Source organism: Saccopteryx leptura, chromosome 8 (assembly GCF_036850995.1).
Source record: "Saccopteryx leptura isolate mSacLep1 chromosome 8, mSacLep1_pri_phased_curated, whole genome shotgun sequence".
Classification (NCBI taxonomy): Eukaryota; Metazoa; Chordata; class Mammalia; order Chiroptera; family Emballonuridae; genus Saccopteryx; species Saccopteryx leptura.
Window position 1 is genome coordinate 55,633,052 of NC_089510.1, and position 24,749 is coordinate 55,657,800.

General features: G+C 42.2%; 1 protein-coding gene and 1 pseudogene across 7 annotated transcripts in view; one reads left to right on the forward strand and one right to left on the reverse strand.

Annotated features, from left to right (window-relative positions):
- RUBCN (rubicon autophagy regulator) overlaps positions 1-24,749 on the forward strand; it is a 61,755-nt gene that overhangs the window by 19,929 nt on the left and 17,077 nt on the right. For 2 of the 7 annotated variants that reach the window (XM_066347108.1, XM_066347112.1), the window contains exons 3-12: positions 9,661-9,747; positions 12,109-12,268; positions 12,898-13,004; positions 13,967-14,123; positions 14,738-15,271; positions 16,704-16,748; positions 19,792-19,887; positions 20,581-20,696; positions 21,970-22,180; positions 22,661-22,762. In XM_066347108.1, coding sequence (XP_066203205.1) covers positions 9,661-9,747; positions 12,109-12,268; positions 12,898-13,004; positions 13,967-14,123; positions 14,738-15,271; positions 16,704-16,748; positions 19,792-19,887; positions 20,581-20,696; positions 21,970-22,180; positions 22,661-22,762 — 1,615 coding nt within the window. The remainder of the gene's footprint in view (positions 1-9,660; positions 9,748-12,108; positions 12,269-12,897; positions 13,005-13,966; positions 14,124-14,737; positions 15,272-16,703; positions 16,749-19,791; positions 19,888-20,580; positions 20,697-21,969; positions 22,181-22,660; positions 22,763-24,749) is intronic. The other 5 variants (XM_066347110.1, XM_066347111.1, XM_066347113.1 and 2 more) reach the window with 5 other exon arrangements.
- On the reverse strand, positions 3,020-5,175 carry LOC136380046 (pre-mRNA-splicing factor SPF27 pseudogene; annotated as a pseudogene).

Here is a 24,749-nt window from a genome sequence, read left to right on the forward strand (position 1 = left end):
TTTAAAAAAAATTATGTATTGATTTTAGATAGAGGAGGTAGAGAGAAAGGGCAGGGAAGGAGTGGGAAGCATCAACTCATAGAAGTTGCTTCTCGCATCTGTCCTGATCAAGCAAGCCAGGGTCCCTGAACTAGCAACGTCAGCATTCCTGGTCAACGCTCCATCCAGTGTGTCACCATGGGTTAGGCCAGACCTTGACTTTTATGGCATTATTATTATTATTATTATTATTTTTTTTTTTTTCATTTTTCTGAAGCTGGAAACAGGGAGAGACAGTCAGACAGACTCCCGCATGCGCCCGACCGGGATCCACCCGGCACGCCCACCAGGGGCGGTGCTCTGCCCCCCAGGGGGCGATGCTCTGCCCATCCTGGGCGTCGCCATATTGCGACCAGAGCCACTCTAGCGCCTGAGGCAGAGGCCACAGAGCCATGCCCAGCGCCCGGGCCATCTTTGCTCCAATGGAGCCTTGGCTGCGGGAGGGGAAGAGAGAGACAGAGAGGAAAGCGTGGCGGAGGGGTGGAGAAGCAAATGGGCGCTTCTCCTGTGTGCCCTGGCCGGGAATCGAACCCGGGTCCTCCGCACGCTAGGCCGACGCTCTACCGCTGAGCCAACCGGCCAGGGCTATGGCATTATTATTTTATCATGTTGTAGACACCTCTCTTCTCTGTGACCACTCCTTCTTAGTTTCTTTCCCTGAAATCTTTTCCGCTTAGATTTTAGTGTTTAATGGGGTTTTGTCCTATTTCCTTATCTCTTCTTTCTTTGTACATTTTCCTGAAACAGTCTTATCCATCTACGTTGTTTTAATTTTCATCAATACACTAATAACCCCAGGTTCCGACATCTCTGCTGAACTCCAGATCCACAAGGCTGGTTGTCTGCCAGACATTATCTGGCTCTCTGTCCTACAGATCATGCACAACATGACCCCAAACAAACTTAGTTTCTCTAATGAGATTCCCCTTCCTCCTGATACTTTTAATATTAATTTGTGGCATTGCCAGCTACTCAATATTCCAAGTTAGATTTTGGGAATTATGCCAACATGTTTTACAAAAACTCAATACAATTTTCCCAGACTGATCACCAAAATAGCGACCAGATTAGTGGCCCTGCATTCTAGTGGTTAAAATACCTGTGTCTTGATAGCAAAAGAGTTCTGTAACTAATTTGACAGTGTCATCTAGAGTAATCTCTTATGCATACTACAAGACAGTTTTACATCTGTGTCAGAAAGAGAAAATGTGTCATGATGAAATGGTAAAGTTCACGAAATTCTCAAATGGAAGATGGTTGGGAAATACAAAATAATTTTAACATATGTGGTTATAGATGTTTGTGAAGGCATGTTTGTTATCACAATGAAATATATTAAAGTATGTGACCACCTGCAAAATAGCAGTTGTGTTAATAGTGAAAACAGCAAACCAGCCAAATGTGTCATACACAGAAATACACACACACACAAACACAAATATGTACTTAGCAACTACAGTGGAAAGAATAAAAAAGAGAAGATTCATATTAATTTCACCACTGCTCTGTTCTGCCTTGTAAAGATCTAAAAATTGAAGTCTGTGTCAAGGACTTGTTTTTCCCTTTCATTTCCTCCCTAAAGATTAAGGCTTTCAGAGGCCTGGCTGCTGCGTCATCAAGAAGCTATTCTGGGTGTTGTGCCCTTGGAGAGGGGGAGGGGGTACAATGATTCACGCAGGTCATTTCATCTCTGCTTTCATAAGGATGTGTTATAGAATGTGTATAGTATATATATTTTTAAATCAGGGCCTCAGGAAAGCTATAACATTATGACCATATTCTTAGAGGGATCTTATTTTCCTTGACAGCCTGTTTCTGTGCTATCTTTTAGTCCTTCCATAGCAATAACAATTGCTCTTTAATATTTTGATAGATTTTTCTTTTTTTTTCTGTGCTTTTTAAAATATTGAGATTGTACTGTATATATTACTTTATAACTTGCTTTAAAATATTTAATTTTTACATAGACAATACATTTATATGGTTAAAAAAACAAAAAGTGTGAAGTTATATTCAATGAATTGTTTTGTTTTCTTCTGATCCCATGGTAACTACTGTTTACCAGTTTCCTTCCAGAAAATTATTGTGCTTATAAAAGCAAATATGAATAATTTTCTTTGCTACACCTCCTGCTTTATCACACAAATAAAAAAACACCATACTCACTATTCTGCACTTTACTTTTTTCACTTAATATATCTTATTCATTTAAAATCATTACCTAAGGAGCTTCATTCTTTTTTACAGCAGTCATTTTGTAATGTTCCATTCTATGTATATATCATATTCATTTAACCAGTCTCCTGGTAGTGGCATTTAGATTGATTTTTGTCATTTGCTGTTATAATGCTACAGTGAATAACCTCTTATGTAGGTCACTTTGCCCTTTGCTATATTCCTAGAAGTAGAATTCTTTTTTTTTTTTTTTTTTACAGAGACAGAGAGTCAGAGAGAGGGATAGACAGGAACGAAGAGATGAGAAGCATCAATCATTAGTTTTTCGTTGCGCATTGCAACACCGGAGTTGTTCATTGATTGCTTTCTCATATGTGCCTTGACCGTGGGCCTTCAGCAGATCGAGTAACCCCTTGCTGGAGCCAGCAACCTTGGGTTCAAGCTGGTGAGCTTTTGCTCAAACCAGATGAGCCCATGCTCAATCTGGCGACCTCGGGGTCTCGAACCTGGGTCTTCCGCATCCCAGTCCAATGCTCTATCCACTGCACCACCGCCTGGTCAGGCAGAAGTAGAATTCTTAGCTAAAGGATGTGTGCTTTTTCTTCTTTCTTTCTCTTTTTTTGCCACCTAGTTGAAAATTTTAATTTTGCTAATGTACATATAGAATATGACAGTCTACTTTCTATGGTTTCTAAACAATTTACTGGTGATTTACATAAGATGCTGTTGTCCTTCAGAGTTCAGGTGCCTGATCTGTGAAAGCTCAACTTGCCTTCCTTTCTACCCACTGAATTAAGTTGTCTTTTCAGAAGTCTTGCAGGATATTTTCTTCATTGGCCTCTCCATGCTGCTGCTTAATTTGAAAGACTTCATTTTCTAATTGTACAGTAGTCCTTTCAATCTCATGATTCTCACTGACCAGGGATACCCAGTTAAACTCTATTTCTCTTAACATAGATCCAGCTATGAGCTGCATGTTCTTTTGCTGCCAGTTAAAATCTTGACTATGTTTCCTTAAGTTCTGGAGCTTTTCTTGTGCATGTTCAATCATGTGAACTAGATTTCATGATATACTTTACAGGCATTGCATCCATGCTGTGACATTAGTTCCAGGTTCTTACTTTGAACCACTTGATACTCTAACTGGGCCATAGAATCGTTTGCATATTCTTGCCACACAGTAATGTCATTTTTTCTGACCCAAGGAAGGGTCTGGCAGTTCATACCATTTTATACTGAGCAATATAATTGGTTGTCAAGCAACCAGCCTTTCAGATTCCTTTCTCACTATGTCAGGTTCAAAGGCAGAATAATAGGGGCTGTCAGGTAGCTCAGGTAGCTCTTAGTAGGTCAGTGTCTGTGAGTTCCTTCTCCATCAGTGCCATAACGTCTTCCTGCACACCAGGTGCTTAATAACCTTGGTCAAAAGACAGCAGTGCATCCAGCCACTAGATCTGTGCCCGCCGTTCTTAGGTTCACCTGAGTTTTCTCAAAGGTTTGTGCTTTTCAATTTTGAAAGCTGTTGCTAAATTGCCCTCTAGGAAATGTCTGCTTACACCCTCACCGATGTGTAAGAGGATCCAGTTCTTTATACCATTGCCAATATAAGGTGTCACTAAACTTTATCGCCAAAATAATAGGAGAAAAGTTATATTTCTCTTACTATGAAAGATGTTTATAAGAGCCATTAAATTATTTTTCTGTGAACTTTTTCTATTTTTCCCCCATTTTCCTTTGATCTTTAATGTTATCCTTTGGATTTGTAGGAGCTCTATATTTATTGAGAAAACTAGTAGTGAGTATACAGAACAATATACAAATGATGTATGATAATAGAATTATACACTTGAAACTTCTATGTTAACCAATGTCACCCCAATAATTTAATTTGATAAAAAAGAAAACTAGTCCTTTGTAATGTGAGTTGTAAATTTAGTTTTCCTAGTTTGTCTTTTGACATTTACTATGGTGACTTTTACTATGTAGAAATGTCTGACTTTTTGTAAGTCAAATTATTTCACTTAGGGCTTCAGGGCTCTGTATTATGCTGAGAAAGGACTGCCCCACTCTAGAATGAATAAAATGTTTCTCTCTGGTTTCTATATTATTTTTATGGCTTAATTTTTGCATTTAAACCACTCATATGGCCTGACCTGTGGTGGCACAGTGGATAAAGCGTTGACCTGGAAATGCTGAGGTCGCCGGTTCAAAACCCTGGGCTTGCCTGGTCAAGGCACATACTGGAGTTGATGCTTCCAGCTCCTCCCCCTTTCTCTCTCTCTGTCTCTCTCTCTTCTCTCTAAAAATGAATAAATTAAAATAAATAAATAAAAAATTAAAAAAATAATAAATAAACCACTCCATATGTAATTGATTTTGTCACATTTCAATGTCTTCCCCCCCTTCCCTTTGGTAAATGGGTCTATTTCTGGATTTCAAGTATATAGTCTGTTTTCTACTTGAGTGCCATCCCCACTCTATTTTAATTATTGTAGCTTTTACTGTATTTCCCTATATATAAGATGCACCTTAATTTTGGGCCTAAAATTTGAAAAAAAATAAGTATTACATAATATTGTTGAACTCAAGTTTTATTCATCAGAAAATTAATCCATACAACTCCTCATCACTGTCAAAACTGCCATCCATTAGCTTGTCCTCAGCTGTGTGTGATGACAAATCACTGTCTTCAACAATGAGCTCAAAAACAAGTGTGAAAAAGCATGAAATGCAAGTTGAAAAATCTACAACCACTGTATAAGATGCACCCAGTTTTTAGACCCCAAATTTTTTGGAAAAGGGTGCTTCTTATACATGGGGAAATACGGTAATTATGGTAGGCATAGTCTCTAATTCATACAGCATCTTTAGTTTTTGGTTTCCCCCCAACATTTGGCATTTTATTTACCTGTTAACTTCCACATCATTTTTGATAACGATAGGAAAAGCCTTCTTATACATCAAGATCTGGATCATTAGTTGATTGATTAAGTGAAGGGAATTAAACAGTGGTAAGATATATCATTCAAACATTTTATTCTAATTTAAAACACCTAAATTTACATTTATTCAACAGTCTTTGGGTATAGGGCCAAAACCTTTTTTGTGAGTATGGGTACACTGATTGAGTTTCATAGATGATATAAATTTCTTGTATAAATTGCCTCATAATACATTATGTAGAACTTTCAGTTTCATGTTCTTTATACTGGATTAGCAATTTAAAGATCCTATAAAATGAATATAAAACAGTCTACATTTTTACTTTATTTTTTCTAACTTTGCAAGTTGTCTTGCACTTACTTATTTTGACATCAAGTTTTTATTGAAGCTTTTCAGAACACATTACTTTATGTTCATGAAAACATAATCATTTTATCAATCTGCATAATCATCATTTTCAGTGTGAAACTACAAATACAACTGACAGAAATAGGGCTGTGAATATGAGTAACTGCTTCTTGGTAAGCCATGATTCAACTCTGGGAGTAAAAGTGTATTGGTTATCCTACAGAATTGACTGCTACATAGTCTAAGTATGTTTTCTCCGGGATCTGGGGACTTGGGAAGCTGTCCACTCTTTCAGCAAATATACAGCATAATTTTTTTTTTTTTTTTTTTTTTTTTTTTTTTTTTGTATTTTTCTGAAGCTGGAAACGGGGAGAGACAGTCAGACAGACTCCCACATGCGCCTGACCGGGATCCACCCGGCACGCCCACCAGGGGGCGACGCTCTGCCCAACAGGGGGCGATGCTCTGCCCCTCCGGGGCGTCGCTTTGCCGCGACCAGAGCCACTCTAGCACCTGGGGCAGAGGCCAAGGAGCCATCCCCAGCGCCTGGGCCATCTTTGCTCCAATGGAGCCTTGGCTGCAGGAGGGGAAGAGAGAGACAGAGAGGAAGGAGGGGTGGGGGGTGGAGAAGCAAATGGGCGCTTCTCCTATGTGCCCTGGCCGGGAATAGAACCCGGGTCCCCCGCACGCCAGGCCAACGCTCTACCGCTGAGCCAGCCGGCCAGGGCACAGCATAATTTTTAATGTGTATATAATATTACATGCATGAATGTACCCTAACTTATTTAATCAGTACCCTACTGATAAATATTCAAGTTGTTTACATTTTTTGTATATTTTGCTATTATAAAAATACTGAGCATTCATATTCATGTCTTTTAAATTTATATACAGAAATTTAAAATGTGTGCCTCTATCTGTTCCTTTTTGATATATATATATGCTTGTGCTTTTATACATTGAAAAAAAATTTAATTATAAAATCCAATATTCTTACTTTTTTTTCCTTATGGAATTTAGAAGGTTTTTTTCTTCTTTTTTTTCCTTCTCCTCCTCCCCCATTTCCTTTCTCTTCCTCCTCCCCCTCCCCTTTTACCCCTTCTCTGTCCCTCCTCCCTACTCCTCCCTCTTTCCCCTTCCTTTCTTCTCCCCCCTTCTCCCCCTCCTTACCTCCCTCCCCCTTCTCTCCCTCCTCCCCCTTCTCCTTCTCCACCTTTCCAGCTGGAATTTATTTTGATATATAGTTTGTGGAGAATGCCTAAATTTATCTACTTCTATCTCTTTTTCTTTCTTTTTTTTGTGACAGAGAAAGAGACAGAGAGAGAAACAGATAGGTACAGACAGACAGGAAAGGAGAGAGATGAGAAACATCAATTCTTTGTTGTGGCACCTTAGTCGTTCATTGATTGCTTTCTCATATATGCCTTGACTGGGGGGCTCCAGCAGAGCGGGTGACCCCTTGCTCAAGCCAACGACCTTGGGCTCAAGCCAGCGACCATGGGATCATGTCTATGATCCCATCTTCAAGCCAGCTACCCTGCACTCAAGCTGGTGAGCTCGTGCTCAAGCCAGCAACCTTGGGGTTTCGAACCTGGGTCCTCTGCATCCCAGTTTGATGCTCTATCCACTGTGCCACTGCCTTGTCAAGTTTCTTTCTTTCTTTCTTCCTTTCTTTCTTTCTTTCTTTCTTTCTTTCTTTCTTTCTTTCTTTCTTTCTTTCTTTCTTTCTTTCTTTCTTTCTTTCTTTCATCAGGTGAGATACAGGGAGGTAGAGAGACAGACTCCCCCAAGTGCCAGACTGGGATCCACCCAGCAACCCCCTTCTAGGGTGCTGTTCTGCCCATCTGGGACCACTGCTCTGTTGCTCAGCAACTGAGCCATTTTAACACCTGAGGTGATACCATGTAGCCATCCTTAACGCCTGGGACCAACTTGCTCATTCAAGCCTTGGCTGCAGGAGGGGAAGAGGTAGGGAAGGGGTCGAGAAGCAGATGGGCACCTCTCCTGTGTGTCCTGACCGGGAATCAAACCCGGGACTTCCACATGCCGACGCTCTACCCCTGAGCCAACTGGCCAGGGCCAAATATATCTACTCTAACTAGCCAATTTTCCCAACATTGTTGAATAATCTTTTTCTTTTCTATTGATTTTTTTTCCAAAAGTGTTTCATTAAGTGAGTATAAAACTTTTTAAAATAGACTTTACTTTTTATCTTTTTTCTTTTTTTTTGTATTTTTTTCTGAAGCTGGAAACGGGGAGAGACAGTCAGACAGACTCCCGCATGCGCCCAACCGAGATCCACCCAGCACGCCCACCAGGGGCGATGCTCTGCCCACCAGGGGGCGATGCTCTGCCCCTTTGGGGTGTTGCTCTGCCGCGACCAGAGCCACTCTAGCGCCTGGGGCAGAGGCCAAGGAGCCATCCCCAGTGCCCGGGCCATCTTTGCTCCAATGGAGCCTTGGCTGCGGGAGGGGAAGAGAGAGACAGAGAGGAAGGAGGGGGGGTGGAGAAGCAAATGGGCGCTTCTCCTATGTGCCCTGGCCGGGAATCGAACCCGGGTCCCCCGCACGCCAGGCCGACGCTCTACCGCTGAGCCAACCGGCCAGGGCCTAGACTTTACTTTTTAGAGCAGTTTTCGATTCTCAGCCAAATTGAACAGAAGATACAAAGATTTTTTCATAAACTTCTTCCCTTGGCTCTCCTGTTATCAGCATTCCCCACCAGAGTGGCACATTGTTATAACTGATGAACCTGCAGTGACACGTCATTATCACCCCAAGTCCACAGTTTACGTTAGGGTTCACTCTTGGTCTTACAGTCTATGGTTTGAACAAATTTTTAATGACATATAACTACTATTATAGTAGCATACAGAGAAGTTTTACTGCCCTAAAAATCCTCTGTGTTTCACCTATTCATTCTCTCCACCCTACCCCCACCCCAAACCCTGGTAGCCACTGTCTTTTTACCGTCTCTCTAGTTTTGCCTTTTCCAGAGTGTCATATAGTTGGACTCATAAGGTATGTAACCTTTTCAGATTGAAGCCTTTCATTGAGGAATATGCCTTTAAATTTCTTCCATGTCTTTGGTATGATAGCTCATTTCTTTTTAGTGATGAATAATATTCCATTGTCTGGATGTACCACAATTTATTTATCTATAAATAAATATAGGTATATTGAGGGACATCTTTATTGCTTCCAGATTTTGGTAATTATGAATAAATCTGCTATAAACATCTGTGTAGGTTTTCATGTGGACATAAATCTTCAGCTCCTTTTTGGGTAAATAATAAAGAGTATGATCACTGGTGAGAGTATGTTTTGCAAGAAACTGCCACACTGTCTTCTGGAGTGGCTATAAGATTTTGCATTACTATGGGCATTGAATAAGAGTTCCTTTTGTTTCAAATTCTTTCCAGCCTTTGATGTTGGCATTGTTCTGGATTTCGGCCATTCTAATATGTATATAGTGGTATTATGTTATTTTAGTTTGTATTTCCCTGTTAACATATGATGTGGTATATCTTTTCATGTGTTTATTTGCCACATGTATATCTTCTTTGGTGAGGTGTCTGTTAAGGTCTTTGGCCATTTTTGTGTGTGTGAGAGAGAGAAACAGACAGGAAGGGAGAGAGATGAGAAGCATCAACTCATAGTTGCATCACTCTACTTGTTCATTGATTGCTTCTCGTACGTGCCTTTACTGGGGGGCTTTAGCTGAGCCAGTGACCATAGGATCATGTTGATGATCCCATGCTCAAGCTGATGACCTTGGGATTTCGAGCCTGGGACCTCAGTGTCCCAGGTCAATGCTCTATCCACTGTGCCACCACTGGTCAGGCTGTCCCATTTTAAAAATCAGGTTATTTGTTTTCTTATTGTTGAATGGTGGAGAGATAGATTATTTTAAGTGTCTAACCTATCATATGCATGAGTTACTTGTTCAAAAGAACAATTAAAATGATTTAATAATTTTAAACCATTTCCCTTTAAAATGTTTAACTTGTATATGTATTTCTTCAATTGCTGCTGAGAGTTTTTGTTGAGGCAAAGGAAGGTTATGCTTTTTTGTTCTCTCTTTCTTTGAGTGTCAACTCTAGAACTAGATTTGGTCCAAAAGGGTAGTGATTTGTTTACCATGTGTGTTCCCCAGCAGGTGTGTTGCCGTCCCACTGATTACTGGCAATTTGTGAAAGACATCCGCTGGCTTAGTCCCCACTCAGCCCTTCATGTGGAGAAGGTAAGAACTGAAGGTAACTGCAAGGCTTTGTTGTTTGTTCTGTTTGAAGAATCTGCTAGGATAGAAGGATGGTGTGTGTCAAGTTTCTTATTAACTGAGAGGAGGAAATGATCCCTGTAGGACTGATTTGGAGGAAAGGATTATTTGCTTTAGAACAAACCCATTGATCTAGGCCACTTTCTTTCCTCTGGGGAAGGGGTGAAAAAGTTTTATTGTTTTCAAAGGATCTGCATAAATGAGACCAAAGTGAAGCTTTTCAAAATCCAGGACATATAGCAAGTGGTTCCCTGACATGGTTGGGGGAAGAGGGACTGAAATGCTAATAACTATTTAAGAAGAAGAAGATGTACCAATTAGAAATGTGAGGTTTCTGGAGGCAAGTGTCAAATGGAGCCAAACATGGCGCTTGTATTTTTTTTAATTTTTATTTATTCATTTTAGAGAGGAGAGGGAGAGACAGAGAGAGAGAGAGAGAGAGGAGAGACAGAGAGAGAGAAGTGGGGGAGGAGCTGGAAGCATCAACTCCCATATGTGCCTTGACCAGGCAAGCCCAGGGTTTCGAACCGGCGACCTCAGCATTTCCAGGTCTACGCTTTATCCACTGTGCAACCACAGGTCAGGCAGCGCTTGTAGTTTTAGCTGCCATCATAGCCTTCTACTGTTCTGTCCTCTCAGCTCATACTAGCCCTGATTTCTAGTTAGGGAAACTGAGCTTCAGGAAGTTAGGTGACTTGGCCAGAATTACACAGCTAGTTTGAGGTCAATCATTGCCAAACTTTATGCATCTATTTATTTAATTCTTTATTATAGACAAATTTTAATATATACATAGTTAAAGAGAATAGTGTAATGAACTCCAAAATATCCATCATCCATCTTCAATACTTACTGATTCATGGCCAGTCTTATTTCATGTGTTACCCCCCTCCTCTACTGCCAGATTCATTGCTGAGATGATCTTGGGAAAAGTAATTTGTTTTTAAATGGTCAAGAGAACCAAATAACAAGGTGTCACACTGTTCTTTTATGTGGAGAAACCAGAGTTCAGTGATTTTATGTTGATTTTTTTTATCCTCATTTTATTTTTCCCACCAAACCCCCTTCTAATTTCCTTTTATAAAATAATATTGCTGTAGTCATGTACTCTTAGAAGCTGCTTGAGATTGCCATCCATACAGTTTTTGCAGTGATCCTGGGCTATGAGACCTTGCTTTCAGAAACAGCCAAGTAGAGGCACAAAGAAGTACTCAGATGGTTTTCCTTTGGTAAAGAATCTTTGGTGGAAACACCCTCACTGATTCCCCAATGATGTTAAGATAAAGTGAAACTTCTTGGCACGACTGTACCCATTACCTGTTGCTGTATTAAAAATTAAAACAACAACAAAAAAAGAATCTTTGGTGGCATTTTTCCTAAATTCTATCCTCCAGGGTTTTATTGCCTCCTGTTGGGTAAATGAGTTTGTAAAATATGATTTTTGAGTTTGCTCACTTTTATTGTTAAAAATCATGCCAGTCTGTGAAATTTCTAATTACCTTCCTGCTTGGGAAGGACTATTGTTATGCTAATGTTGCTGGAGGAGAGGTTTTTGGCACCAAAGAAGTTTTAAAAGGAGAGAAGAAGGAAGAAGGAAGGAAGCCATTTTTTGCATAGTGAGGAAGGAGGAGAGAAGCCAAGATGGCAGGGTGCAGAAGGAGAAGCCAGTTTGTGCAGAGAGGAGAAGGGAGAAGGTGTGCAGATGGGGAACCAGAGGTGATTGAGACTGGTGGGGACCTTTGATTCTCTGAGAAACCGGAGAAGATTCTCCTGGTTGTTGAACTGGAGAATGTGTCAGGGTTTTGGAACCCTATGTGTTTGCTCGTTGGCCGGTACCAGAGTAGAATAAAGGAATGGCCCACCATTTTTTGGCTCCGCTGTTTCTTTACCATCTGCCCAAATCTGATGGGAACCTGCATGTGTATGGCCATGACAGTCATGACTACTGGGCCTACACCTCCTTTTGTGATGGCCATCTGAAATAGAGGATTCTGTGAGAGAAGGCAAGAGGTCAAGTTTTTCTTTCCTCTGAATACCCCTGAAGAGATATTAAAGAGAACATAAAGAGACAGGTGTAGTATTCTCCAGGAGCTGCATGTTAGGTCTTACTGCCTAGTGCCTCTCCAGTGGCCCAGTCCAGCAGCGGAGCCATGAATCCCTTCCTTTCCTCTCCTTTCTCAGTAACCTCGAGATGCTAGCTGGTGGAAAAATACCTCTGATTGCCTCCTCTTAACCTGTCTCAATTTAGTTCTCAGGTTATTAGGCCTCAATCTTGCTGTGTTTTACCAGTCTACATGTTTTGACTCATGCCTTTTTGCCTCTTAGTTCATCAACTTGCACGAGAATGGCCAGAGCAGCACTGATGGCGTGAGTGAGCGTGTTGTTGCGGAGCTGTGGCTGCAGCATAGCTTGCAGAGCCACTGTCTCTCCGCTCAGCTCCGACCTCTGCTTGGGGATAGACAGTATATCAGAAAATTCTACACAGGTAGGTAGAGGTCACTTAGCTAGGATGTGACACATACTTCCTCATTGTTTTCCACTTTATTCTTTCTTTATAGACTCACTCATACCCAGGGTCTCATACTTTTACTTGAAGCTATAGATTGTGATCAGAAACACATAACCAATCTTCTCTCTCACTTCTGATGTAATGCACAATCAGACTTACTCCCCTACTCCCATAAACACAAACCAATAAGAACAACTGCTATTTACTGAGGGTTTCTATGTTGCAATCACTGTTGCATACTTTTTATACACATACTTTTAACAATAGCACTGAGAATTGGGTATTAATATCTCTGTTTTCCAATCAGGGAGGTAGAGCTCAAGGAGATGAGGTTATTTGGCTAAAGTCACCCAGAGCCAGGATTCAAACCTGGACCCTTCTGACTGAAGCCTCCTGTCCTGGCCTCTCTCCTATCCCACACCTTTCTTAGCCTCTCCTCTACTTTATTTGTCACTGGATCCCCTTCTTTCCACACTCGCGTGATTCTCCGCAAGTCATGTTTACCTTTCCCCTCTCTCCTTCCCTGAGTGTCTCCCAGGGCCATACAGGGAAGCTGAAGAGCTCCCTGCTGGGCCCTGTCACTGTGAGAGCTTTTCTCTCCCCAGATACTGCTTTCCTGCTAAGCGATGCCCACGTCACGGCCATGCTCCAGTGCCTAGAAGCGGTGGAACAGAACAACCCCCGCCTCCTGGCCCAGATTGATGCATCTATGGTAAAGGGGGCAAGGAATTATCTATGTTTATGCTTGCCTTCCAGACCTCACCAGGATGTAATCCTCTGTGCCAAGTACTTCTTCATGTAGGCAGTTGTGCAATGAAAGGTTTTCATTTAAAAAAATACTTGGAAAAGAAGGGGAGGTACTGTTAAACTTAATTTCATTTGAGAAGGGAGGTCTATTTTTTAAGCCCTTTTAAAAACCCTTCTTCTGAGCAAGCACCTCCTTGAGGGCAGTTTTTTTTTTTTTTTTTTTTTTTTTTTTTAAAGATTTTATTTATTTATTATAGAGAGGGAAGACAGAGAGAGAGAGAGAAGCAGGAAGCATCAACTCCCATATGTGCCTTGACCCGGGAAGCCAGGGTTTTGAACCAGCAACCTCAGCGTTTCCAGGTTGACGCTTTATCCACTGTGCCACCACAGGTCAGGCTTTGAGGGCAGTTTTGACAAAGAGGAGGAGTTACAGCACCAGACCTAGTATGACCCAATATTACTCTGGATCATTTTTGTCCTTAAAATACAAAGAAATTTTGTTGCTTGATGTTGCTTATTATTAGCTCTCTAATCCATTGACAGTGCTTCAGCTAGAATGGAATCACAGTCCCTACTTTTGGTCCCCATCTATGTATGTGTGAGGCATGGTACCATCTATGCATGTGTGATGATGCACACTTTATGCATCATCTCATTTAATCCTCACAACTCTATAAGGTTGCCGTTAATCTCATTTTATAAAGGCACTCATGAGGGACAAAGTAGTTAAGTCACTTGCCCAAAGTTTGGATCAAATAACTTATAAGTAATAGGGCCATCGATTTGAACCCTGGTCTGAGTTTTGAATCCATGTGCTTAGTAGTCTGAGCCTGCTGCCAAAGACCAGCTTCCACCAGTGTTTCTGTAGTGCTGGGTGCCTCTTGAGGACCACTGTCCTTAATTCTGACACATGGGTTTTTTTTGTAGTTTGCCAGAAAGCACGAGAGCCCGCTGCTGGTGACAAAGAGCCAGAGCCTGACAGCTCTGCCTGGTTCCACATGCACCCCTCCAGCCAGTCACGTTCAGCATTCCTACTTCGGGTCCTTCTCTGGCCTCCACCAGTCCGTACCCAACCATGGCACAGGTAAAGGAGTCGTAAAGGGTAGTCATGACATGTATCTCCAGTCTGTAAGGAAGAAGACTTTGTGGGTGCTCACAGGCTGGGTATAGATAGAGTCTTGGATTGGAATAGTTTCTCAAACTTTATATCTTAATAATGGACACCTTAGAAAGGTATATAGCAATTAGCCTAAGATAATTTAGTAGAATCATTAAAGTAACAGAGGAAAGATAGCTGTTTTTAGATTTCCCTGGGTTTCTAATCTATATTGCGAAGAAGGCATTTCAATAATAATAGCTAACATGTATTGAATGCCTCCCATGAATCAGGCTCTGTTGTAGTCAGTTTATATGTGTTATCTCATTTGATCCTCAAAACAAGTAGGGGTTATTATTGCTCATTTTATAGATGAGGAATACATACTAATAAGCCACAAAGCCACTCTCTTACAAGCTCAGTATCTTGGCTTAGCTGCTTCTAAGTCATTTGTTATTCACCACAAATGACTTACCTTTTTTGAGATGACACCGTGTATTCTGAGCACCAAGTAATGACAGGGAGCTTGATCCTTAGAGGCCCTTCATATAAACCAAAGGCTTCCACCTCACTGTTCCCTTCACTTTCTTTTTATATCCTAGAAAGAAGATCTACTTCCTTTTCTCTCTCTGGCCCTCCCCGGAAACCTCAAGAAAGCAGAGGCCATGTTTCCCCACCAGAGGATCAAGCCATTCAAGCCCCTCTGCTTCCAGTCTCTGCATTAGCCAGGGATTCCCCCTCAACTCCAAATGAGATGAGCTCCAGCACTCTGACCAGCCCCATAGAATCATCCTGCCTCAGCAGCCAGAATGATTCCCCAAGTGATGCCAGTGAGGGGCCTGAGTACTTGGCCATCGGCAACCTGGACTCCCGAGGCCGGACCGCCAGTTGTCAGAGTCACGGCAGCAATGCTGAGAGCAGCAGCTCCAACTTACTCTCCTCCACCAGTTCCCAGAAGCTGGATTCTGCTGCTTCTTCCCTAGTGGACCAAGAGGGAGGTGGACAGAGCCAGCTGTCCAGTGTCCTTCGCAGGTCCAGCTTCTCAGAGGGACAGACACTCACTGTCACCAATGGAACAAAGAAGAGCCATACTCGCTCCCATTCAGATACCAACATTGTCTCCAGAGGAGCCCCAGGTAATGATAATCACCAGCCCCTAGTTAGTAAGGTGGCCTCCTGACTTTTTCTTAGGGTGAAAGGGAAAGTTTGTTCTTAAGGGTCTTCAAATGGCAGAAAGGGAAGTTATGTTTTGATGACATGATGGTATCCTGCTTCTAACAAAGGAGAGAAGCTTGTAATGTAATGATACCCAAGGAATCTCACTGAGAATATTTATGTTTGTTCCTTTATACATTGCTAAATAGTACAGGCTTTCCTGGATTCTTTCACTAGTTCTTTTGTACCAGAGCATACGTAGAGTGACTCATCATCACTTTAAATGTATCTGTCTTTCAGACAGAAGGGAAATTCTAATGAGTTTTTAAAATAACCCCATTAAATTTTTCTCCTTCCTGTGATTCCTGAGAGTTTGGTCAGCATGAGACCAATGAGAGAGGCAAAGTGATATTAGGGTTTCCTTATTAAAACTAGGGAGGGATGTAAAGTGTGTGTGTGTGTGTGTGTGTGTGTGTGTGTGTGTGTGTGTGTGTGTATGTGGTGGGGTGATGTGACTTAGTATACAAGTAGGTGGGCAGACTGTGCATCACTAATCCACATTGAAAGGTAATCAGGGAAGGAGGCTGTGGCCACCGACACCTCCCTCACACAAACACCAGCTGCTAACAGCAGCGAGAACCATAGGCACAGGGAAGGTGGCTCTCACTGCCTTTGCCATCTTGCTGCCATCATCTTTCCTGGGTTGTTGGTGTCTGGAAGGCTTTGGTTGGATTCGTTTGTAAGAGAGTCTCCCAAACAGTAGATATAACATGGACCTGTGTGCTTAAAGCCAGTTGTGAGTGGAAAGCCTCAGAAACAAAATATAAAAAAATTAAGAACATAAAAAGGATTTCCTTAATAACTAGAGCTACCATTGATTTCTCTTTATAATTTCTAGAAAGGTGAGAGCTAAGGCCCTCATCTGAAACTTCTGAATGACAAACTTTTGTCTGTTTTCTTGTCAAGAATGTAGTTTGGCTTATTGGAATTCTTTAGGGAACTCTTGAGGGAAAAAAATCCCAACTCCAAGTCAAGCCTATGTTTCCATGAGCTTTTTTAGATGTGAAGAATGCTTGGGTTAAAGCCTTAATTCATATCTCCTGCTGTAGACCTGTTTCTTCTGTACATCAGGCCACTGGGGTTTGAGCACATAATACTTCCCTGCCCTCATTCTTGAATCCATCTGGATTCTAGAAACCACCGTAGCCTGCATTGGGGAAGGGACCAGAAAGGTCTGAGGGAGTATGGGTCGAATGCAGCTTTTTGTATGAGTCATCCCTCCTTCAGCTCAAGAGTTCCTTCTCGGGAGTTAAATCCCCATGTCTGCTAGATAAGGGGACACTCTTTTCTCACTTTCTCTGTTCTCATTTCCTCTGTCTGGACTCTACTCTGCACCTGTCTGTCTGCATACAGGAGGCCCCAGGAATATCACCATTATAGTTGAAGATCCCGTTGCAGGTTTGGGAGCCAGTCCGCCTCTCTGTGTGCCACCTCCTCCCCCTACTGCTCCTCTGTGACCAGTTTGCTTAGTTCAGAACCTCCTTTTCCATTCTGGTGTCAAATCAAGTCTAGCTAGCCTGGTCCTGCTGTGATGCTTGGTCCTGCCTATAAAATGACACCAATATTTTGCATGATATGTTTTCTGCCCATGACTTCCAAAAGCCTCATTCAGTTTCCCAACTGCTATGGGAGGCCGAGTCAAGAGTTGTCAATCCTGTTTGTCCAGAGATGAAACTGAGGCCCACTATTTGTCTAAGGCATCATGGCAAATCAGTGGCAGAATTTTTCTTATAACTGAATACTTAGAACAGATTACTTTATTTTCCTTGAATTAACACCAGAATGTGTTTTTTCCCCTTCCTGTGGTCTTGGATGTGGGTGCATGCTCTTTGCCTCTCCTGGAGTTTCCTGTTTCTTTTTCTGTCGCCCATCTTCCTTCCTCTGTCAGGTTCTTCCCACCCCTCATCCCAGCCATTGCATAGGATTTTTCTAGTGACTCAGTCTGTTTTTTTGGTTTTCACAGTGGTGTTCAAACTGGATATTGTGTACCATAATGCATGGAGATATTAACACACAATGTGTCTGCAAGAGAGGTTGGTGAGGGAAGCCTGAAAACCATGTTCTCCTGGTAATGAATGAAGCCAGTGAGTATGTTAGCTTGGAAATTAGAAGGTTAGAGAGGAATAAGTCTGCAAGGCCATTTAGAGGAGCATTGTTCTTAACCCTTTGAGTAATACAAACGTTCATGTACGTCCTCATGCCTCTTGATGATCCAGAGTACGATCGTACAAAAATTTTCATTTTTTGTATTTTTCTGAAGTTGGAAACAGGAAGGCAGTCAGACAGACTCCCGCATGTGCCCGACCAGGATCCACCCGGCATGCCCTCCAGGGGGCGATGCTCTGCCCATCTGGGGTGTTGCTCTGTCGCAACCAGAGCCATTCTAGCGCCTGAGGCAGAGGCCACAGAGCCATCTTCAGCACCCAGGCCAACTTTGCTCCAATGGAGCCCCAGCTACGGGAGGGGAAGAGAGAGACAGAGAGGAAGGAGAGGGGGAGGGGTGGAGAAGCAGATGGGCGCTTCTCCTGTGTGCCCTGGCCGGGAATCAAACCCAGGACCCCTGCAAGCCAGGCCGACGCTCTACCACTGAGCCAACCGGCCAGGGCAAAATTTTTATTTTAAAAATGTATAAGGCAACATTAAAAAAAGGCAAATGTATCTTCTTGTTTCCATAAACTGGTTATCAAACAAATATGATTTTAAGTTAATAAAACTGTAACTGGAACTAATTTTATTTTTTGAAAAAAAATCTCACTCCTGGGGGTCAGCGAGCATAAAAAAAACTCACTAAAAGAGTTAAGGAGATGAGAAACTATATGAAGACATTTCAAGTGAGTGTGAGGAAAGTCTTAAGAATTTGAGATGTTCAGTTGAATGGGCAGCATGATGAGGTAATGAGTTAGTAAGCAATGGTGGATGGCCTTTACATATTATGAAGGAATAGGGTGTTGGTGTTAGAGTTTGTGTTGTGCACTGAGTTTGACTGGGGACCTCAGAGGTCCATTCCAAGTCATGGTTTCTTAACAAGGTTGCCTTCAGTTCAGTAGTGAGGAGCAGAGCCCACTGCCAGAACCACCAGAAATCTTTGAGGCCCAAGAGAACACAAAGGTATCTCTTACCACCTAGTAGCATATTTTTTGAGAGGAGCAGCTGACCAGTTGGCATCGTCTTGTACAGGAAATAGGTTGGATGCGGCTCAGTCATTCACGCTCCCTGAGCATACAGCTCATTTCTCAGGAGTCCACCTGCTTTTCTGCTTGCTTTTTCTTCTGTGACACTGGGATTTTGTTTCCCTCTGGAGAATATCAGTTGCTCATTTTCTGTGAGCTCTGCCTATTGCTGTTTCTCCACTCCCAACTTTCACTGTTCCTTGAAAACTTCTACCCATGCACTTCCTACTTTGCCAACTTTCTTTTGAAACTTCTCTCTTCCTTATCCAGTAAGGCTGGGCCTCCACCCCTTTGGTTACAAGGCCATCATCCTTGGCTCCTCTAGCACTGTCTTGATACGTATTTGTTTTAAGGACATTGCTGGATTTTGTTTTGTTGTTCTGCCAATTCAGAAATGGGTTAAGTTTGTAGATATGACAAATTTACATTCCAGGTTGAAGAGAAGCCATATTATGGTATTTCTTTTCTTTTATTTGTGTGACAGAGATATAGAGAGAAAGACAGAGAGAGGGGACAGATAGGGACAGACAGACAGGAAGGGAGAGGGATGAGAAGCATCAATTCTTCATTGTGGCACTTTAGTTGCTCATTGATTGCTTTCTCATATGTGCCTTGATCCGGGGGCTACAGCAGAGTGAGTGACCCGTTGCTCAAGCCAGCGACCCTGGGCTCAAGCTGGTGAGCCTTGCTTGAACCAGATGAGCCCGCGCTCAGCTGGCAACCTGAGGGATTTGAACCTGGGTCCTCTGCGTCTCAGTCCAGCGCTCTATCCACTGCGCACCGCCTGGTCAGGCTATTCTGATATTTCTTTAGGGAGTTTAACCCTTCTGATATTGTTTTAAAACCTAGTGTCAAGGTATCAGAAAAGTTTCAAAGTGCTTATCTTTTCTTTTACCACGTAAAGACAGTTTTCTAAATTGGTTTGTCCATAGGGTAGAAATTGGCTGATATTTCTGGAACATTTTGGTAAGAAGATGAAAGAACAAAACTAAATTCATGAGTCCACTTTCATTTGATTCTTTTTCACCTTTGTGTTGTTTCATTCTGGGTCATGTATTTTCTCTTTTCCCCTTAGAATGTACTGACTTCCCACTCCTTTCCTCCATGTGTTCCTGCATCCTTGGACTGTTCCCTGTTGGTGTGCCACCTCTCTCCTACTTGGGAGGGCATTGGGAATGGGAGCAGTTAAATGTTAAAGAGCCAAAGTTGGAAATGTATTTGTTGCTCACCTTCCATGTGTGTTTTTACTCCCTGGTGGTCACTGACATTAGAGTCCTGCAATGATAAGTCGAAATTGAGAGGCCTCTTGCTCTACTCTGGCCAAAGCAGTGAAGTCAGCACACCCAGCTCTCTGTACATGGAATATGGTGAGTACAGGAAGGCCAGGCTCCAATTGTATCTTTGCTCTCCCCTGTGCCTGCTAAGCTCTGAGCTGTGTGGCTCATCTCAGCTCTGTAGAGGGTTCACGCTGTACAGTCTCACTCTCCTTTTCATCATGTTCAATCCTGTGCTAGAAATCCCACTGCCCCACCATTTCTCTTGCTCCTCTCTGACTTAGGGGCCCCACCCTTTCTTATGCTATGAGTGTTATCTCTGTGCATGTCTTTTGAGCCAGATGGAATGGCTCTCTGCATAGGTGAGAGGGACATTGAAAAGAGGCTTTGAGTGTGTAGGCTTCATTAGCAGAAGATAAGGTCCAGATGGAAATCATCCATAGGAGGAAGCCACTTGTTTTCGTCAGACTCTCAGCACTGGTTTTGTTTTCTTTTGGTGGGTAGGAGAGCGGGTATGTCATCTTAAATTTAGGTGATAAAAGAATTGTCTCTAGGCTTTCTCCATTTATTCCATCCTTCTTTGACCAAGAAGCTTAATACTCTGGGATCCTGAAATTTAGAGAAATTCCTTTAGAAGGTAGATAGCTTTTTTCCAACCTGTTACCTAGGAAAACTTGGGACCATTGTTTTCCAAGGTAAAAACATCAGACTTCTTGAAGAAGCATGACTGTTACAGATTGCTTTTCAAAGCAGAGCTTTTTATATCCATTTTCCATTTTCCCACAGAGGGTGGTCAGTACCTATGCTCAGGTGAAGGCATGTTCCGAAGACCATCAGAAGGACAGTCCCTTATCAGCTACTTGTCTGAGCAAGACTTTGGCAGCTGTGCAGACCTGGAAAAGGTGAGGACTCTAAGGGGATATGAAGAGCCCATGAGTCAGGAGATCTGAGGGTGCTGCCGTTTGTTCTAAAGAGGTCTTAGGGTTCACAGCAGTGACATTGGTATAGACTGCAGTGAAGATACGTTCATAGTAAAGATAAGCTCAACAAATTCTATCTCTGGAGAACTCTTCAGGGGGTTGTCCTCCTCATTGAGTGCAAAAATATTATTGATTTTGTCTTGGAAGCTTCCTTGGACAGAGAAGCATTGAATTTTAGCCACATGATTGTTGTTTCCTTGACCCTAGAACCTTATGGAAAAAAACTACTTCCAGAATCAATTTCTGTATTTTGTTCTAAGGCTCAGATATGTAATAAATAATGTCTCTTTAAAATTTTATAGCTTACAAAGCACTTTATCATGAGACATCACATTCATCTTAATACTTTGTATACAGGTGTATGGCTTTAGGAAAGACCCTGTTTGAAATTAAAAAAATAAATAAATTATTGATTGATTTCAGCCAGAGGGGAAGGGAGGGAGGGAGAAAGAAAGAAAGAGAGAAAAAAAAGACAGGACTAGAGAAACATCAGGTTACTCCTATATGTGCCCTGACCAGGAATCAAATTGGCAACCTCTGCACTTTGGAAAGATGCTCTAACCAATTGAGCTGTCCGGCCAGGGCCTATTATGAAATTCTGGACCTCTTTTCTGTCATATTTTCATGTAAGAAGTAGGACAGGAAGGCCAGACACAAAGAGGTACAAGATCAAAGAGAATGTAGAACAGGTTATCTGGTCGTCAGCTTTCCTTGTAGTAGAAGTGTACATTTCCCCTGAGTGGTTTTTTTTTTTTTTTTTTTTTTACAGAGGCAGAGATAGACAGGGACAGACAGACAGGAACGGAGAGAGATGAGAAGCATCAATCATTAGTTTTTCGTTGCGCGTTGCAACTTCTTAGTTGTTCATTGATTGCTTTCTCATATGTGCCTTGACCGCGGGCCTTCAGCAGACCGAGTAACCCCTTGCTGGAGCCAGCGACCTTGGGTCCAAGCTGGTGAGCTTTTTGCTCAAACCAGATGAGCCCATGCTCAAGCTGGCGACCTCGGGGTCTCGAACCTGGGTCCTTCCGCATCCCAGTCCGACGCTCTATCCACTGCACCACCACCTGGTCAGGCTCCCCTGAGTGTTTTGAATAAAAGCAGTGCACGCCTTTATTTCCAACATTAGAATCAGTGAGGCATTCAGTACTTCTAATACCTTGGTAAACAACTGCTTTGGTGCTCTCTCCCCCAGGAGAATGCCCACTTCAGCATCTCAGAGTCCTTGATTGCTGCCATTGAATTAATGAAGTGCAACATGATGAGCCAGTGCCTAGAAGAGGAGGAAGAGGAGGGGGAAGACAGCGATAGGGAGATCCAGGAACTGAAGCAGAAGATCCGCCTTCGTCGCCAGCAGATCCGCACCAAGAACCTGCTCCCTGTGTCCCAGGAGACTGAACATGGAAGTGAGTGAGGCTGTGAACACCTCTGTTCCTGCTTCTTCAGGGCTTCAGGATAAGACTTGGTGCCTCATGGGTTTTCCTTTCTGTCTTAGTTTGAGATTGTTATAACCAAACCAAGGTTTCCTCTTCTGTCAAAGATTTTCTGTTATTATTATTACTGTTATTATTTTCTACCAGGCCAGAGTTCTAGAATTCATTCATTTCTTGCCTCAGAAATATCTTCCAAGACATAGGTTTCTGATAGGAGGAGAACTAAGACCATTGGTTTCAGATTCACTTCCCAGATAGTAGTACCTTCTATTTACATGAAACTGTCTAAATTTCATGAATAAAATGGGGGTCAGCCAGCAAGAAGCACTGCTCCCCACTTCCCCAGCATCACTCCGAAGGTTCTGTTTACTTCTCTGTTGAAGTCGTACCCCAGAAGAACTAGAAGCTTTTCTGTCCTATTTATTCTCTCCTCCCCCTTTTTAATGTTAATAGGCTTTCGGGTCACTTCCAGCAGCTCCCAATTCAGTTCACGTGATTCTGCACAGTTCTCTGACTCCGGCTCTGCTGATGAGGTTGATGAATTTGAAATCCAAGGTAAGAAGTGACACTTTGTTTCAACAGAGCTTTTACTATATTTCTTTCTATTTAGAATCAGAGGCTGAGCAGCTTTCCCTCATAGGGATCTTCACTGTGGTCCCTGAGGGAATGTTGTTAGTTATTAAAAGGAACAGACTCTCTTGCTAAAAACAAAACCCCTTTAAAACTTAAGCAGAGAAAGGACACTGAATGGAAAGTGTTCCAGGTGGAGTGGACTGGCTGTTGAAGTCACCCTTGCCGCAAACCAGGGCGGCTAGTAATTCCAGGTCCTGAGAGGGAACTGCATGGAATTAAGAAAAATAGGCTTAAGTGAGGCCATTAGCAAATCAAAGAGATCATTAAAACAAAGTAAAATTTCTAAGGCATCCCAAGAATTCTACCAAGTGCAGAAACCCCCCACCATACATAACATCTTAACTTCACAAAACAAAGGATAAAAAGGAAATGGCCTCAAGTCTTTTGGAGGGACATTGGGGATAGGACAAGCATAAACAAATCCAGCACCACAGCTAACATGAAGAAGGTGTGGGAAAACATAGCCTTTGGCAACTTCACAGAACAAGTGAGGTGGGGGGTTGGGCAGACTGTCAGCTTACTGCCAGTTCCCCACACCTCTGTTCCCCAAAATCTAAACTGCAAAGACCCTGTTGGCTTTTGGTCCCCAACACACCCTGGTGCTTCTCCCTCAGTTGTACCTTTCTCCTGGATTTGTACTCAGATTCCTCCTGTTAAGAGCCTAGGGCTGGCCAGTACCTACCTGAAATGAGAAGCCTATTCTCTCTTGTTCCATAACACAACTGAAATTGTTTCAAAGTGTTTAAAACAGGGGTTGGGAACCTTTTTGGCTGAGAGAGCCATAAACGCCACATATTTTAAGATGTAATTCTGTGAGAGCCATACAACGACCCCTGTACGTTAAGCACTATCCAATAAAAATTTGGTGTTGTCCCGGAGGACAGCTGTGATTGGCTCCAGCCACCCACAACCATGAACATGAGCAGTAGGAAATGAATGGATTGTAATACATGAGAATGTTTTATATTTTTAACGTTATTATTTTTTTATTAAAGATTTGTCTGTGAGCCAGATGCAGCCATCAAAAGAGCCACATCTGGCTCGTGAGCCATAGGTTCCCAACCCCTGGTTTAAAACGAGCTTTATTATAATCCTAAGAGAAAAGGACAGAAAGAGTCATGGGGGGGGGGGGGGAGGATATAAAGGAAAAAAAAGTGTACAAAATAGAGCTTTATTATCTGTCCTACCGGTGCTAAATTGCTTAGCAGAATCACAGACGCTTATAGTTGTTCTTGGTGTTGTAGTTATCTGCATAAAGAACAGGAGGGATTCTAATCTGGCAAGGCAGTTCTGTTAAATTAGGTTAACAGGTTAATTCATTCTTGCAAATCATAGATTTCTTAAAGTTCCCATCAATGCAACTAACCAACAAACAGATAAACAAACAAACAAAAACAGTTCAGGGATATAGCACTCCCCCCCACCCATGTGTGAAACCAAGAGTCAAACCAAGAGTAATTTTCTTTTAGAGAGTGAATTTTATCTGTGATTCTCCATTGTAACATGATATGAATAGATAGATCTTTTATTACATGGGGCTCTGATTTCCTGTTTACACCAATCTAGATAACCCATTCACCTGCACAGACCTTCAGATGTGCTAGCTGGGTTTTTCCCTATTTAGAAATACAGTTTTTATACATATTTTTCTAGGTTTCCAGGAAATCTTCCTTCTATATTCTCCTTAATGTATCCGATTTCTATTCATGACAGTAGTAATCACTTAAAACTCATTTTATTTTTGTTTGTATGTGGTTTTCCAACAATTCTCCCAATTCTTTTACACCAACTGAATGTCCTAGAATTCAATTCTAACACTAACTCTTGGAGCACAGACCCGACTCAAGAGCTTAAGGTCTCAATCCCATGAGACTATCCCCACTTAGATGCCAACCACAAATGGGATCAC